Source organism: Leucoraja erinacea, chromosome 11 (genome assembly GCF_028641065.1).
Source record: "Leucoraja erinacea ecotype New England chromosome 11, Leri_hhj_1, whole genome shotgun sequence".
Classification (NCBI taxonomy): domain Eukaryota; kingdom Metazoa; phylum Chordata; class Chondrichthyes; order Rajiformes; family Rajidae; genus Leucoraja; species Leucoraja erinaceus.
The window spans coordinates 59,780,877-59,799,223 of NC_073387.1; the positions used below are offsets into that span (position 1 = coordinate 59,780,877).

Below are 18,347 nucleotides of genomic sequence, written 5' to 3' on the forward strand. Positions count from 1 at the left end.
CTGCATTACTAGTCAGTGATTACTAGTGTAACTTGCCTGTTACATTGTATTACTAGTTAGTGTTTACTAGTGTAACTTGCCCATTACATTGTATTACTAGTTAGTGGTTACTAGTGTAACTTGCCTGTTACATTGTATTACTAGTTAGTGGTTACTAGTGTAACTTGCCTATTACATTGTATTACTAGTTAGTGGTTACTAGTGTAACCTGTCTGTTACACTGCATGTAATGTCCAGGTTGTGTGTGTGGCAGGACAGTAGAGGGTGGGGGGAGGAGAAACCAAATGTCCACTGAATGAAGGGCACGGCTACTCGCTCATTCTGCATCACGTATACTCTGGAGTTTAGAAGGATGAGTGGGGATCTTATTGAAACATATAAGATTATTAAGGGTTTGGAAATGCTAGAGGCAGGAAACATGTTCCCGATGTTGGGGGAGTCCAGAACCAGGGGCCACAGTTTAAGAATAAGGAGTAAGCCATTTGGAACAGAGACGAGGAAACACTTTTTCACACACAGAGAGAGGTGAGTCTGTGGAATTCTCTGCCTCAGAGGGCGGTGGAGGCCGGTTCTCTGGATGCTTTCAAGAGAGAGCTAGATAATGCTCTTAAAGATAGCGGAGACAGGGGATATGGGGAGAGGGCAGGAACGGGGTACTGATTGGGGATGATCAGCCATGATCATATTGAATGGCGGTGCTAGCTCGAAGGGCCGAATGGCCTCTACTCCTGCACCTATTGAGATGGTTGAAACGCTCTGAATGTAATGTTTGGGGCATTTGGAAATCTGGTTGTAATGTTCTGTTCAACGTCAAGAGGTATTGAGCTTGGAGCCCATCCTGGTCTGGTGATCAACACTAGAGCTGTGCATCCATTCCCAAAGCATTCTGTAATGACAGGTGTTGGAGCATCAGGGCCGGGGAAGAACATCTGCCCAAGTCTGGATGTTGCACAGCAACCTCGAGAGTCAACCTCATCTATCTATCTATATTACTAAAAGTCTGATCTTGACCGCTTTTGGCCCACTGTGCTGCGATTTCCGAGAGAACGCCACCACCTATGGCCATCATTTTTGGCCACCTCGCTCAGAGCCCCCCTCCACCTTCCGGGACCAAAGGATTTTTCCCATCGATGAAAAATCAGAGAAATATTAATGTTTTTTTTTAAATTCACCATTCTCTCTGCTGCACCCGCTGGTGGCAGGGGGGTGGGACTATAAAACCCGGACGTGTAGTCCCCCACTCAGTCTCTGCCAGACCCAGGAAGCGAGAGGGTCAAGGCTCTCTGAGCTGCGAATACACTGAACGCACGTCTACTCCACGGTGAGTCCCCTTGATGCGGCTATAAAGTGGCTGCTGCCCAATTGTTTGCCAGGCAATATTGCAATTGGTGGAGAGGTGGAATATTACGTTGGTGACCAGCCCCCCTCTGTGATGCTGGGACCCAACGGGTCCCACTTAGTCTAGTATCTTTGGTATGTTCTCTACCGTACACCTGTGGAACTTGATGGAGACTGATACTGATGGACACTTGGCTTCTCTTCATGCCCTCTTACAGTGGATAGAGTATTCGGCTACTTGCTTTGAGTAAGTAGAGGCGTTGATGGGCTTTCTGTACCATTGTATCAAAGTGTCGGGTGCAGGACAGATGTTCAGAGATGTGAACGCCAGGAGTTTGAAGCCATTGACTCTCTCCCCAACCGTCCCATCATTGAAGGAGCCCCGTCTGGAGTCAACAACCACCTCCTTGGTCTTGCTAACACTGAGAGCAAGATTGTTGTTCTGATAGGCACAGAATGCTGGCATAACTCAGCGGGACAGGCGGCATGTCTGGAGAGAAGGAACGGGTTCTGGTTCCGTATTCTGCCTCATCATTGCCCATTCCCCACCCAACAGCCCGCCTTGTTCTCCCCGCACCATACAGTGAACATGGGGACATCCAGTGACCAGGCCTCGGGCCAGTCACATGGCACTGGTGGGTTCTAGAGATGGGCACAGAGCCAGATGTCTAGTGATGGTGATCCAGACAACACAGTCCGTCCACAATGCTCATCCCTGGCCCTCCCCATGCACCCAGCACCATGGTCTTCAGATGCTGGTTTAAAGCAAAGATACATGGCCTTCCCCTTGTACCTCACACCAACCCAAAACCCATCAACATCTACTCCAATGACATGGCATAGTTTCACTAAATCAATCACGTAACTGGTCAGCGTTTGTAAATTGGATGAAAGCTGCACACTTATGCTCTCTTTATTAACCATATCTACATCCTTCCCCTCTTACCCTCCCCCTCCCTCCCTCCCTCCCCTTCCCTCTCTCTCCCCTTCCCTCTCCCTCTCCCTCCTTCCCTCCCTCTCCCTCCCCCTCCCCGATGTAAGCTGTATACATGTTTTCATTATGAGCCAGCCACATGATTGTGTGAAAGACCCTGGTCGAGTGGTGATGTAGTGACAAATGGGAGAGTCGTGCCACACAGTGATCGCTGCTACAACACAGGCACTGAGCAGCCTGCGATCACACACAGTGTAGATAGATGTTGGGGGATGTTCTGGTAAATGTTAGAGTTGACAGTGAAAGCCCAGCCAATGATGTGCGTACACACTGACACTGAGCTGTGGAGAGACAACTAGCCCTAAACAGAAACTACTGGAAATACTCCGCAAGGCAGTGTGCACCTGCGGGAAGAGAGGCAATCGACACTCTTCATCAGATGGGGGCAAATGTAGTTAATTGTCACGTGTCAGGGGCCTTCTGTTAATGCAACCATAACATTGCAACCTTCTGTTAATGCGGACAGGCCTGTTAATGCAAGAACACACAGACACATTTACAACAGGTGATACTAGGTAAACCAGCCCATGATAGTGTAACTGTAGACCTAGTGCCCATGTACATCGTGCCTGAGGAAGGGCTGGAGTTAGTGTTGTGCCGTTCAACAGCCTAATGCTGATGGGAAGGGGCTGTTCTTGAACCTGGAGCTCACGGTTCTCAGGCTCCTGATGTATCTCTAAACTAAACCCATTGATGAGACTTCGAGCTAGAAATACGTTTCGTAGCTGGACTGAAACTGGTTTGTTCCAGAATTGCAAGGTGATAATGAAACATCTCTCTGGGGTGGAGTCACCAATGGTGTTGCGGTTCATCACATGGTCTATGTGACCTCCACTAGTTGTACAACCCTAGTAGACAAGAAGTCCCCATGTACCCGAGAACGTGCGTCTCTGCGTGTCCGTCTCCGTGTGTGTGTGTGTCTACGTGTGTGTGTGTGTGTGTGTGTGTGTGTGTGTGTGTGTGTGTGTCTCCGTGTGTGTGTGTGTCTGTGTGTGTGTGTGTGTCTCCGTGTGTGTGTGTGTCCCTGTGTGTGTGTGTCTCCGTGTGTGTGTGTCTGTGTGTGTGTGTGTGTGTGTGTGTGTGTGTGTGTGTGTGTCTCCGTGTGTGTGTGTGTCCGTGTGTGTGTGTGTGTCTCCGTGTGTGTGTGTGTCTCCGTGTGTGTGTGTGTATGTATGCGTGTGTGTGTGTGTGTATCTGTGTGTGTGTCTCCGTGTGTGTGTGTCTCCGTGTGTGTGTGTGTCTCCGTGTGTGTGTGTCTGTGTGTGTGTGTGTGTCTCCGTGTGTGTGTGTGTGTGTCTCCGTGTGTGTGTGTGTGTGTCTGTGTGTGTGTGTGTGTGTGTGTGTGTCTCCGTGTGTGTGTGTGTGTGTGTGTGTGTGTGTGTGTGTGTGTGTGTGTGTGTCTGTCTGTGTGTGTGTGTGTGTCTGTGTGTGTGTGTGTGTGTGTGTGTGTGTCTGTGTGTGTGTGTGTGTCTGTGTGTGTGTGTGTCCGTGTGTGTGTGTGTCCGTGTGTGTGTGTGTGTGTGTGTGTGTGTGTGTGTGTGTGTCTCCGTGTGTGTGTGTCTCTGTGTGTGTGTGTGTGTGTCTCCGTGTGTGTGTGTCTCCTGTGTGTGTGTGTGTGTGTGTGTGTGTGTGTGTGTGTGTGTGTGTCTCCGTGTGTGTGTGTCTCCGTGTGTGTGTGTCTCCGTGTGTGTGTGTCTGTGTCTCCGTGTGTGTGTGTCTCCCTGTGTGTGTGTGTCTCCGTGTGTGTCTGTGTCTCCGTGTGTGTGTGTGTGTGTGTCTCGATCTGGGTATTTACAGGAATGATCCCATTTGAAGCATCACGCTGGTGTTTAATCAAACACGTGTAGCATGAAAGCCAGTGGGTTATACGTGGGTTAACACTGCATCCACCCAGGAAATCCTATCCACGTTCCAGCAATGCATGAACCTTTCAATGATATTTTAAACAAAATCATTGCGTAGAATGAAATCAAAATGATTGCGTGTCAGAGATGATATATAAGGCACGTGTTGTTCAGGATCCATAGGCAGGGTAGGATGTCCACATATGGGATGCCCTGCCTCTGGGAGTGGACACTAGCAGTCGGTACAACTACAGACATGCCGTGGGCTTCTGATGACCCAGACACAATAACGCAATCAGCTGATGAATTAAAGCTGACATAAAGCACTCTGTGGTGTTGGTAATACAGATGGAACGTGCATCTATGTAAAACGGAAGCATTTAGGTTGTCTGTGGAAGAAAGTAGGTGTGTGGCGAAAATGAAAATAACCAAATGGAGAGTGAAAGGAGATGGTTGTGTTACACACAGGGTAGTGGGGGGGTGGAGCTTACTGCCAGGGGTAGTGGGGGGGTGGGGTTGGGGGGGGGGGGGGTGGGGGGGGAGAGGGTGGGAGGAGTGGGGGGAGGGGGGGAGGGGGGGGGGGGGGGGGCAGGGGGGGGGGGGGGGGGGGGAAGCTCGGGGGGGGGGGGGGGGGGGGGGGGGGGTAGTGGTCGAGGCATTTACACAGTGGTGTATAAGGGACTTTCAGATCGACACAAGGAAGTGCAGGGAAAGGCAGGACATGGATCACTTGCAGGCAGAGGAGATCAGTTTAACTAGGCATCACGTTAGGCACGGACATTGTGGGCCGAATGGCCTGTTCCTGTACTGTATTGTTCTATGTTCCAAAACAAAACAATGCAGTGGATACTGATCTACACTGCAAGGTAAATAAGGCCATTAGCAGCGTTAATATTCAGGCAGAATAAGGAGATTGAAGTGAGATTTGCGCAGCTCCAGATGGTGGAAAGGTAGAGGCTCCAGGGAGAAAGATAACACAACTCAGGGTTTCCAGGTTTCCACGGGTAATTACATTGATGCTTGTGGGAGAGCAGGACTGCAGGACTGAGTAGAGGATGCAAATCATGTCTTGCCCGACAAGGAGCAGCGACTAAACAAAAGGCAACAAACATAATCATCTCCAGGTCTGATTAGAAACTGCAAGATGATTGATCATGCAGGGTGATATATATGTAGGGTGGACCACCACAGTTAATTGAAACATCAAAAAGAATTTGATTCTGATCTGTGGGGACACAAAATAGAAATGTTTAGATGTAAGAGCTGCTGATTGATTGGGGCAGGAAAGGGGTTGCGGGGAATGGGAGGAAACACAAAGGGCTGGAGGAACTCAGCAGGTCGGGCACCGTCTGTGGAGGGAATGGGCAGACGGCGTATGGGGCTGACTAGAGGTGGAGGTGTACAGTATGGGTCTGACTAGGGGTGGAGTGACGGGGGATGCACAGTATGGCCACCTTCTGCGGCCCAACTCCTGGTTTAATGCTCAGTACCGGTCAGATCCTCACCAATGACCAGTATTTGCTACATCTTTGGTCTTTGCTACTTTCCTACTTCACTATTTCCTACTTGAACCAAACCTTCTCAGTTTTTGCTCCTTCCTTCCTTCCTTCTCTAGTTTTTGCTCCTTCCTTCCTTCCTTCCTTCCTTCTCCAGTTGTTGAGAGACGGCAATCCCCTAGCCCGATCTTGGTTGTGTAATGAATATGTAGTTGCCATGTGAATAATAACTGTCTTTCCCTATCTCAGGTGTCCTATGTAAAAGCCATTGACATCTGGATGGCTGTCTGCTTACTATTTGTCTTCTCCGCACTATTGGAATATGCAGCTGTTAACTTTGTATCTCGTCAACATAAAGAGCTGCTGAAATTTCGCCGTCGAAGGCGTCAACATAAGGTAGGGTCTAGAGAGAGGAGGACAAGAGACTCTTCCCACTGCACATGGAATGCCCATCTGGGCAACTTGCATGGCAGAGACAGAGAGGGTTCTCTGGTCTGAAACAAGGCTAACTAGAGATCAGAAACAAATATAAATATATTCATGAGGTGTGGCAAGAGGGAGTTATGTATGTGGCATCTTAAAGGTGCCGCTGATTGTTTTAATGCATGCATCAATGCCATGCCGAGGAGGGGACAATAAATCCAGGAGATGGGTCTTAATGAGCCTAAGTTACATGAAGGAAGTGAAATGATTTTAAGGACAGAATTCAGAACTGAGGAATCTGGACAGTGGAAGTGAAGGCTAGTATCAGTGGGCTGAAGGGAATGGGACACAAACACAACACAATTCAAGGAAGACAGCTGGTTAATCTGTTCAATGCTAGAGCAGGTGGTGGTGATAGAAAATCAGATTTGGAAACTGTCCTTCAATTGCTACAAGAAAAATACTTCTCTACAAACTGGTCACTGTTACAGAAACATGCCCTAACATTATAAACTTTACTGGGAGAGGTTATCTCTGCTACTGGACATCTTGGGGTCATTTAGCCCAAATTTCTGGACATTATGGAAACCAAAGCACGTCCAGTTCCCCTCAGGGTCACAGGGTCACAGAGTCAAAGAATCAGAGTGATACAGTGTTGAAACAGGCCCTTTAGCCCAACTCACCCACACCGGCCAACAATGTCCCAGCTACACTAGTCATAGAATGATACAGTGTGGAAACAGGCCCTTCAGCCCAACTTGCCCACACCGGCCAACAATGACATTAACTCCAGAGCCGTGAGCTCAGGCATCATTTAAGTTTCCAATAGTTGGCAGCTTGCTCTAAAATAATAGATCATTTTATGGGACCGAAACTAACAATAAAAACACATCGATCAATGGAAGTTGTGTCAAAAAATGTTTCCTGGAGCCAGTGTTCATATTATCCCAATAATAGTCTCAAATATCCCAGTGGACCCACATGGCAGAGACCTTTGATACGCCCTTCACCAGGTCTGTGCATGCCACACTGTCCCACAGACGAGAGGTTTCATTCACAGGTCCGTGTACAGTCCGTGTTCACTGGGCCGTGTTCACTGGTCCGTGTGCACAAGTCTGTGTTCACTGGTCCGTGTACAGTCCGTGTACAATCCGTGTACCATCTGCGTGCACTAGTCTGCATGCACTAGTCTGCATGCACCACACAGCCACACAGGAGTCACTATGTGAGGTACACGGCATGTCCACTGTGTAGAATGGGATGATTATAGACAAAGAACAGCAAGTAGGAAAGTTAACAAATGTTGAACAGACTGGGGCCTCTCAACAGCAAAGGAGATGTTACAACGAGCTATACTTGCAGCAGCGACATGGTTCACACATCCATCCCCGTCAGGTCAGTCTGGAAGAGGGAGAGGCCAGTAAATTAAGTGTAGTTCATTCTGTTTCTCATTAATGGTGATATCCCTCGGTTACAAGCTGGTTACCGACGGTCTTTGTAACAGACAGAATTATCTGCATGATTTGTGGGATGATCGTTACACATCATGTGTCAGTGATGGGTTAATGGTGGACAACATGTACGTTGCAGCAGCACAATGGGCAGATACACAATGGGACAGTGTACACATACGTGACATACAGTGTACACATACGTGACATACAGTGTACACATATGTGACATACAGTGTACACATACATGACAGTGTACACATACGTGATGGGGCAGTGTACACATACGTGACATACAGTGTACACATATGTGACATACAGTGTACACATACGTGACATACAGTGTACACATACGTGATGGGGCAGTGTACACATACGTGACGGGACAGTGTACACATACGTGACATACAGTGTACACATACATGATGGGACAGTGTGCACATACGTGATGGGGCAGTGTACACATACGTGACATACAGTGTACACATACATGACAGAACAGTGTACACATACATGACGGGACAGTGTACACATACATGACGGGACAATGTACACATACTTGATGTACAGTGCACATGTATGTTTGTGCTTCCTTTACCACGGGCAGAGTCACACGTGCTCATTGTACAATCATGGCCCCTTGGTGCTTTGCATGTAGTGTACGCATGAAATGTCTTTGCCACGGCTGGCTGGTACTGACCCACATACAGTGGCATGTCACGGTGCACACAAACATGTCTAGCCCGGGTGTACATGTGTTTGTGCGTCGTGTTTTCTTGCCTATCGAGAGTAATCACGCCAGGAGCGCTCGGCTTGTACAAAACACTGACTCCATCCCGTGACCACATCTTCAATGGATGGATCCATGTCTTGTTCTCAATGTTTCCTCTCAGATGCTGGAGTAACTCAGCGGGTCAGGCAGCATCTCTGGAGAACATGGATAGGTGACGTTTCAGGTCAAGACCCTTCTTCAGACTGAAACGTCACCTATCCACAGTGGCGGACTGGGTCTAAAAATATTGGTTGCCAGGAGACAAAGGGGGCCCACTTGCCATCGGGCAAGCTGACACCCTGGCCAGTCCACCACCGCCTATACATGTTCTCCACAGATGCTGCCTGACCCGCTGGGTTACTCCAGCACTCTGTGAAACGTCACCTATCCATGTTCGCCACAGATGCTGCCTGACCCGCTGAGTTACTCCAGCACTCTGTGAAACGTCACGCATCCATGAGCTCCACAGATGCTGCCTGACCCGCTGGGTTACTCCAGCACTCTGTGTCTGTTTTTGTAGAGCAGCATCTGCAGTTCCTTGTGTGTACTTCTCCTTGAATGGATAGTTTACACTGTTGGTATACAATAATCCCGCACAATATGCCTGAGCTTGTTGGTATATATTCTGCTCATGCTAAGTACCTCCATTGCCTAGACCCATTATTAATGTCCTGTATATTCCGTATAATCATTGCTTCTAGACAGTGTTTACAGTAAGGCCATGGTTTGACTTGTCACCTCTGTTCAACTGTTGCAATGTTCATTCAGCATTTCTACCGGTTCTGCTCAGCTGTCCCGACAGTCGGCGAAAAAGCCGGTACATTTTGGTGCTGCGATTGAAGTGTAAAATCGATGGTGAAATATTACCTGGTACACACATTGTATATGATATGTGTCTGCGCGATTGGCTTAGCACAAAGAACACTGTACAGGTAGCAGCAATGGAGAGGAGGAACAGAATCCAGGTGTGACCAGGTGCTCCACAGAGGGACCTCCCTCACCTGTGACCAGGTGTTCCACAAAGGGACCTCCCTCACCTGTGACCAGGTGTTCCACAAAGGGACATCCCTCACCTGTGACCAGGTGCTCCACAGAGTATGCAATGACTCTGAGACAGTGAACATGAGCCACTGTGAAGCCAGTGTGTACATGGAACCTGTACATGGAATTGTGACAGTGGTGTTGAGTAAAACTGCCAGTGCAGAGTTGAACCTTGTCCCCAGCTCTGCCACTGCGGTGCTTCTGGCAACGTGCCCTTTGGTGCATCTTCCCGTCTCTGCTCAGTGCGTCTATTGTCAGCAGCGTTACAGCTGTTTGTACGGGGTGATTATTTGTGTTACTGCACTCTGTAATCCCATCATCTGCACCCATCTTATCTCCGATATCTCTGCTACCTGTGACAACGCATAAACTGCTCCAGCTCAACAATGTGTACAAACCATTTGTACAGATTGTTCTCAATATTTCTCTGTGAACAAGTTACTGTGAAATATTTCTGCTGCTTTTGCCCAATGTTGCTTCTGCTTCTGCTCAGTGAGTGTGTTACCGTTGCACGATATTTCGATGCTTGTCCAATCAATACCTACTCTACCCGCCAACAGTATTGATCGGGGCCCATCCAGTATTGATCGGGGCCCATCCAGTATTGATCGGGGCCCATCCAGTATTGATCGGGGCCCATACAGTTGATGGCCGCTGCCTCTGCACACAGCTCTAGTTTTCTGCAAAGTATTTGATATTTACACCATCTGACCACAGTGTATCCATCTGTTTGTGCACTGCAATGATATTGCTGGGTTTCTGATGCTGATCCACTGTTTGTGTTGCTTGTGCTGCATTTACACGCTGTGACTCTCTAACACACTCTGTATTTACACGCAGACCATTCTGCCCATCTATCTGTTCCGAGCCAGGTGGAGCTCGGCTGCCTGTTGGTGTACAGGATCTCTCCAGGGTGTGGGGATAGTTTGTGGAATGTGCGAATATTGTTATTACCCGTGACCATGGGTTTTGCGGTGTTAGTCTCACATGCTGGGTTTGTCCGCTCCTTGTTTACGCTTCTGGTGCTCAGCGACCACGACCTCCTCCACGACCCTGCACACGACCTGCAGGCCCGACGTGGGGTCGGAGTTGGTACAGACGGGGCAGGAACCTGCCCCCATGTCCATGGTGGAGCCAGTGTGTTGGCTGTTGGACAAGATTCCCATTGTCTCTGCTCCCCTCCCCATGTACCCCCACTCCCCATGTACCCCGCTCCATGTACCCCCTTCCCATGTACCCCACTCCATGTACCCCGTCTCCCCGTTCCACGTACCCCTACTCCATGTACCCCAACTCCCCATGGTCCCGTGTGCAAGATGTGTACGCAGCATTCCCACTGCCTGACGGAGATGATATTGTAACACTTTTACAATGTCTGTCGTCTGCTGTGTTCACATTAACTCCCGCCATTGGTGGTGAGGCTTCTCTGGGCCAGAGCCCTCGCTGGGATGAGGCGGGGCCCGCACTCACTACGCCTGTTTGTGCCGAATGTAGCACACCATCTCCACGTGGACAATGCTCTGGGTGTTCATACACAATATTGCTGCTGCCAAAACACTGTACAGTGTTCCCGACCCCCCACACTGACTCCCCCCGACCCTTGCACTCACCCCCCCTGACCACACACTCACCCCTGCACCCCCCCCCCCACTGACCCTGCACTCCCCCCCCCCCCCCCCACTGACCCGGCCCTTTGCCCCCATCTACACTAGTTCCACATGACCACGTTTGGCCCGTGTCTAAACCCTTCCTATTCATGGACCTGTCCAGTCTCAACCACCTTGTCTGGTATTGGGGGCGGTCACATGACCCGTGGTGTTGTGATCACATGACTCATTGGTGCTGTGGTCACATGACTCCTGTTGTTGGGGTCACATGACCCCTGTTGTTGGGGTCACGTGACCCCTGGTGTTGGGGACACATGACCCATTGGTGTTGGGGTCACATGACCCCTTGGTGTTGGGGTCACATGACCCCTTGGTGTTGGGGTCACATGACCCCTTGGTGTTGTGGTCACATGACCCCTGGTGTTGTGGTCACATGACCCCTTGGCGTTGGGGTCACATGACCCCTTGGCGTTGGGGTCACATGACCCCTTGGCGTTGGGGTCACATGACCCCTTGGCGTTGGGTTGGGGTCACGCTGTTACGAGTCCCTCGTGGTGTGTAACCCTCCCCCCCGGGGCCGGCGTTAACCCCTGTGTTGTGTGTTACAGGAGAATGAGGTGGTTGAGGGGCGTTTCAGCTTCACCGCCTATGGGATGGGGCCCCGCCTGCCTGCAGGCCAAGGATGGAGTGGCCATCAAGGGCAACAACAGCACGTCAAAGTCCAACTCTCCACCGGCCAAATCGTCAGACGAGATGAGGAAACTTTTCCTCCACCGAGCAAAAAAGATCGACACAGTCTCGCGAGTGGCTTTCCCACTGGTCTTCCTGATTTTTAATATTTTCTACTGGGTGATCTACAAGATCGTTAGGCGTGAAGATATCCACAACGACTAGTCCTGACACCGCATGCACTCCATTGCCAACAGAGGCTTCCACTGGCACACAGGCAATGCAAGGAGGCATGAATGGGAATGTGGCAATATGTACAGGAAAGAAATTCCACAGGCAGTCAGACTGAAGGGAGGGGTCCCAAACAACCACAGGACAGGTGCAATACACAGGAGATGTAGTCAGAAAACTTTCATATCAAATTATATATAAAAGGTTCATCACACCTCTGTGATCTGTATAAAATCTGAACAAACGGAATGACTATATAATATAAACCTCATGTGCTTGGTCTAAAATATTCCTCTTAAGGTCACACCATTTTTTAAAAATTCTGTCTTGTTCCCAATAATAGTCCAGATCCTTCAGGCATTTGGTGTCCGGTTTCAATCCCATTATTGTAGAATTCTTCGCTCAATCTGAAGTTTCATTTGAAACTTTGTAATTACTCAGTACAGTATCACCACGCTCCTAGTTCACACTGCAGAGTGGCACAAGTGGATGACTCACACAGCAAAGATTAAACCTTGGTGTCAAAGGTCTACATTTTAGATTCATGAATGAAAGAGGACAAGTACTTACAGTTAGGTGGCACCATTCAAGCATTTTGGGATATCCCCACCCCCTGCATTGCTGGTGCTGTCCATTCATCAGTGTTGCGATGGCTTCAGTCCAAGGTGAATGGGCATTGTTAAACCAAGCTGAACCGGTCTCGTTAGTGATGTAGCCAGTTGGCTTTCAATTAATTTGACAATAAAACACAAACTGATTTCAATAATTGATGAATTGGGCAGGTGGGGAATATTATCCCAAAGGCAACTGAACCATGGTTCATTTGATTCTAAGTCATTATTGGTCAAACCTTAGGAATTTATTTGCTAGCCAGTTATTGTTGATGTAATATAAGTCATGGTCATTCCTTACTCAACAAACATAATAGGTTGATCTGATTTCCAGACATGAGTATTATTTGCACTACAATTTTAATCAACAATAAGCATGCTTCTGACATGACATTTTATTGATCTAACATCAACCCATGAAGATTAGCTTTAGTTCTTGATAATGTCTGATCAAGAGTTTAGATAACTAAATGAGACAAGGTTCAAAAGAAAACTGGCATTTTGCCATCAAGAATGTCCATGCAGTCATCTATTGCATGATCAGAGGTTCCAGGCTTGGAATTTGGACTGATGGCCAACCACGATATTAAAAATAAACCACGGGGCAACACATTAACTTCAAGTCCAGGGTTACAAATGTTGGTGGAACTTGAGCGGGCATCTGTGCAAAGTTTGATGAAGTTTATGTCAGATCACCCACTCCAGGGGGTGTAATGTTCAGGGACTGTGAACAATGACACGACTAACGGGAGATAGAAAAGCACAAAGTTCTTTCAGTGGGGCAGGGCAGACAGGCAGAGCTGTCAACGACACACACACACACACACGCACGCACGCACGCACACACACACACACACACACACACACACAGTCAGAACCAGGCAGAATGGGACAGGTATGTGAGTGGATGTCAATCATTAGTTGTGCCAAATGTATAGAATACAAACCCAGGGAACAAAGGAATAATGAAGAACTGGTGTTTCCTTAATTACGCATTTAACATTTTCTTAGCTGAAACCCATCAGCGTGGACTGGAGTAATTCGCATCCGGCAGATCTTTCACATATATACAGTAATAAATCCTCTTCATTACACTGATGTAATTTGTGCATGAATATTTGACAAACAGAATATGAGATATTTTTGGCTTGTATAATTGAAATAGTAATCTGCCCATTGCTAATTTGTTGTTTTTGAAGAGAATGTATAATTTAGGCAATCTCTGTATATAAAGATATATTTATGAACTCTGAACCTATCCAAATTAAACATTTTCAGAACTATTGGTGTTTTGGAGTGAGTGTTCACCATTGATTGCATGTTGTAACACAGCACCATAAAGTTACCCAACCAGCCTTGTTCATTGGACAGCAGTGTTGTTAATCAATCTCCTTCTACCACTCTGGCCAAGTTCAAGGAGAGATCTCCAACTGCTTTGTGTTCCTGTGTCCCACTTCAATCCTTTACTCTGCTCTCCTATCCCCTTCCTCTCAGCTCCCGAACAGCCTCTTCCCAGCCCATGGTCTCACCCGGTCTCTGTGCCCCGATGTGAACTCTCGAGCCGATGCCAAGGGAGTGGAGAATCGCCCATCGCTTCGATCTTTACTCTCGGACAATGACCAACACTTTCAGCCTAAAGTGGTCACGGTCAGCTCTGCAGTAACAAGTGTGAGGTTCCTGAAGGCTTGATGCTTGTCACCATCCATCTGTCAGCATGGGCAAGTTGGGCCGAAGGGCCTGTGTCCATGCTGTATCTGAGTGCAGGAGTGTGAATGTGCAGGAGGGAAGGATGGGTAGAATGTCCAGAGGGCATGGGGTGCCCATGAACATAAATCACTGGGGTGGTTCACGGTGAAACAATTCACCCATTCCTTCTCTCCACAGATGCTGCCTGACCCGCTGAGTTACTCCAGCACTCTGTGTCTGTGTTTGTTTCCCCTTTGTTACTTTGGAATGGTGATAATTGTAGATTTAGCTGTAATCGTAGACCAGCTGTGATTGAATGGCAAACGATGGGCCAAATGGCCTCATTGTGTTCATACAAGAAACGATGACCCTGACTCTCACACCAGCCTCAGGCCACAGAGCCCGAGATCAGCTTTGCTCCATATCAAGCTTCAATGTGTGACACCATCAGAGATTCTGTGGATGTCAGCGTTCTGCAAAACGTAACACACCTATGGCCAATATATTTATTGTGTAGAGACAAGAAACTGTAGATGTTGGAATCTTGAGCAAAACACAAAGTGCTGGAGTAACTCAGCGGGTCAGGCAGCATCTGTGGAGAACATGGATAGGTGACGTTTCACAGAGTGCTGGAGTAACTCAGCGGGTCAGGCAGCATCTATGGAGCTAAGGAATTAGGCAACGTTTCGGGCCGAAACCCATAAGGGTTTTGGCCCAAAAACGATGACCCTGACTCTCACACCAGCCTCAGTTTTCAGAGCACGAAACGAGCCTATTTCCATATCAGGGCTTCAATGTGTGAAACGTTGCCTATTTCCAGAAGGGTTTCAGCCTGAAACGTTGCCTATTTCCAGAAGAGTTTCGGCCCGAAACGTTGCCTATTTCCTTCGCTCCATAGATGCTGCTGCACCATAACTCAGCGGGCCAGGCAGCATCTGTGGAGAACATGGATAGGTGACGTTTCACAGAGTGCTGGAGTAACTCAGCAGGTCAGGCAGCATCTGTGGAGAACATGGATAGGTGACGATTCACAGAGTGCTGGAGTAACTCAGTGGGTCAGGCAGCATCTGTGGAGAACATGGATAGGTGACGTTTCACAGAGTGCTGGAGTAACTCAGCGGGTTCGGCAGCATCTGTGGAGAACATGGATAGGTGACGTTTCACAGAGTGCTGAAGTAACTCAGCAGGTCAGGCAGCATCTGTGGAGAACATGGATAGGTGACGTTTCACAGAGTGCTGAAGTAACTCAGCAGGTCAGGCAGCATCTGTGGAGAACATGGATAGGTGACGTTTCACAGAGTGCTAGAGTAACTCAGCAGGTCAGGCTGGCCAGATGCCGTTTTGTGTCAGAATCTTCTTACTCTGATGAAGGCTCTTGCCCCAAAGTGCCGTCTGTCCATTTCCCCCAACAGATGCTGAAGAAGGGTCTCGACCCGAAACGTCACCCATTCCTTCCATCCAGAGATGCTGCCTGTCCCGCTGAGTTACTCCAGCATCTTGTGTCTGTCTTCAGGGTAACATCTACAGCAGTGCACAGTAACTGACTGACTCACCAGCAGAATAGCAATTTTGTGAAATTCCCCCCGAGACAAGAGCAAACAATGTTACAGAACATTATTTTCACAACGATAGATAAAAAATAACCGTGGCAACTGGAGTTTCTGAAATGACTGAGAGATGGGAGAATACAAAGATAATTTAATCAAATTTACAGCCACATTCTTGTAACAAATCTAACCCAGAGGCAAAGAGCAGATGGCCAGTTTCACTTGGACCAATCAGAACTTTCCAACTTACAAACTAATGTCACAATTTAAAGTCAATAACATTCAGATGATGTTTTACAAAATTCACAGCAGTTTCAGGGCAGTGGGAACAGATCCCACTTTATCTTATAGGCTTGAGGGGAGCCTATAGAGTCATCATTGCATCACAGAGTGATACAGTGTGGAAACAGGCCCTTCGGCCCAACTTGCCCACGCCGGCCAACATGTCCCAGCTACACTAGTCCCACCTGCCTGCACATGGTCCAAATCCCTCTAAACCTGACCTAACCATTTACCTGACCAAATGTCTCTTAAACGTTGGGATAGTCCCAGCCTCAACTACCTCCTCCGGCAGCTCGTTCCATACACCCACCACCCTCTGTGTAAAAATGTTAACCCTCAGATTCCTATTAAATCTTTCCCCCCTGACCTAAACAAATGTCCTCTGGTTCTCGATTCCCCAACTCTGGGGAAAAGACTCTGTGCATCTACCCGATCCATTCCTGGGGTAAATGGCCTGACTTTACTAAATGTGAATGATGGCAAAAAGGACACCACGATATATGAAGCCATCGGCACATAAAATGCTGCAGGCACTCGGGTAAAGAAGCTGGGAAAACAGCACTGCAGCAGCAGGTGCTTTAGTGCAGCCAGCACCTGTGCATACAGTGACAAATGATCTGCCTCGTCTCTGCACCGAGGCAGTGCGCCACACCAGCAGCGCAGCGCAGCACACTAGCAACGCAGCACACCACACCAGCAACGCAGCACACCACACCACACCAGCAGTGCAGCACACCACACCAGCAGTGCAGCACACCAGCAACGCAGCACACCACACCAGCAGCGCAGCACGATGAAAGACATTCTTGCCATAGAGGGAGTACAGAGAAGGTTTAACTAAGTTACAGAGATAGGTTGAATAAGTTAGGTCTTTATTCTCTGGAGCGCAGAAGGTTAAGGGGGGACTTGATAGAGGTCTTTAAAATGATGAGAGGGGTAGACAGATTTGATGTGGACAAGCTTTTCCCTTTGAGAATAGGGAAGATTCAAACAAGAGGACATGACTTCAGAATTAAGGGACAGAAGTTTAGGGGTAATATGAGGGGGAACTTCTTTACTCAGAGAGTGGTAGCAGTGTGGAATGAGCTTCCAGTGGAAGTGGTGGAGGCAGGTTCATTGGTATCATTTAAAAATAAATTGGATAGGCATATGGATGAGAAGGGATGGAGGGTTATGGTATGAGTGCAGGCAGGTGGGACTAAGGGGAAAAAAAATTTGTTCGGCACGGACTTGTAGGGCCGAGATGGCCTGTTTCCGTGCTGTAATTGTTATATGGTTTTATATGGTTATATGGTTAAGGTTCACCAGAATGATTCCTGGGATGTCAGGACTTTCATATGAAGAAAGACTGGATAGACTCGGCTTGTACTCGCTAGAATTTAGAAGATTGAGAGGGGATCTTATAGAAACTTACAAAATTCTTAAGGGGTTGGACAGGCTAGATGCAGGAAGATTGTTGCCGATGTTGGGGAAGTCCAGAACAAGGGGTCACAGCTTAAGGATAAGGGGGAAATATTTTGGGACCGAGATGAGAAAAACATTTTTCACACAGAGAGTGGTGAATTTGTGGAATTCTCTGCCACAGAATGTAGTTGAGGCCACACAGTTCATTGGCTATATTTAAGAGGGAGTTAGATGTGGCCCTTGTGGCTAAATGGATCAGGGGGTATGGAGAGAAGGCAGGTACGGGATACTGAATTGGATGATCAGCCATGATCATATTGAATGGCGGTGCAGGCTCGAAGGGCCGAATGGCCTACTCCTGCACCTATTGTCTATGTTTCTATGCCACACCATACCAGCAGCGCAGCCAACCATGCTGTTATTCGTGCACGCCCCCACATCAGTGACACACTTTCCACATCCCCCAGGATTAGGTTTAATACACAAGGACAAAACATACATCACTGCAGCCTCTACTGGAGATGGTTAGCAAGGAGCCAACAGAATAAATCCTCAGGAATCAGGGCATTCTAGAAGTCAACCCAATGAAATCGAGGCACCCTTTCTTAGCTGGGTCACAGGATAATCTCAGCCCAGAGACACATCTGTCCACATCTGTCCACATCTGTCCACATGCATTACAGGCTGCTCCTGATTTCTGGCACGTATATCCATAGATAATAAATGCTTCTTTAATTCTGATGCCCTTGAACCAAAGTCATCGAGGACAGCAAGAGACAATGTCATCCACATCACATGTATCCACATCACATGTATCCACATCACATGTATCCACATCACGTGCATCCACATTGCATGTATCCACATCACATGTATCTACATCACATGTATCCACATCACATGTATCCACATCACATGTATCCACATCACAGTGTATCCACAACACATGTA

The 18,347-nt window shown here is 48.1% G+C and overlaps 1 protein-coding gene across 1 annotated transcript in view; it reads left to right on the forward strand.

The window, feature by feature from the left end:
- Positions 1–13,863, forward strand: part of LOC129701861 (glycine receptor subunit alpha-1-like) — a 75,544-nt gene extending 61,681 nt beyond the window's left edge. Inside the window, 3 exon segments of the mRNA XM_055643348.1 lie at positions 5,922–6,068; positions 11,575–11,625; positions 11,627–13,863. Of these exon segments, the coding sequence (XP_055499323.1) occupies positions 5,922–6,068; positions 11,575–11,625; positions 11,627–11,860 (432 nt within the window). The 3' untranslated portion in view covers positions 11,861–13,863.
- The last annotated feature ends 4,484 nt before the right edge of the window (positions 13,864–18,347 follow it).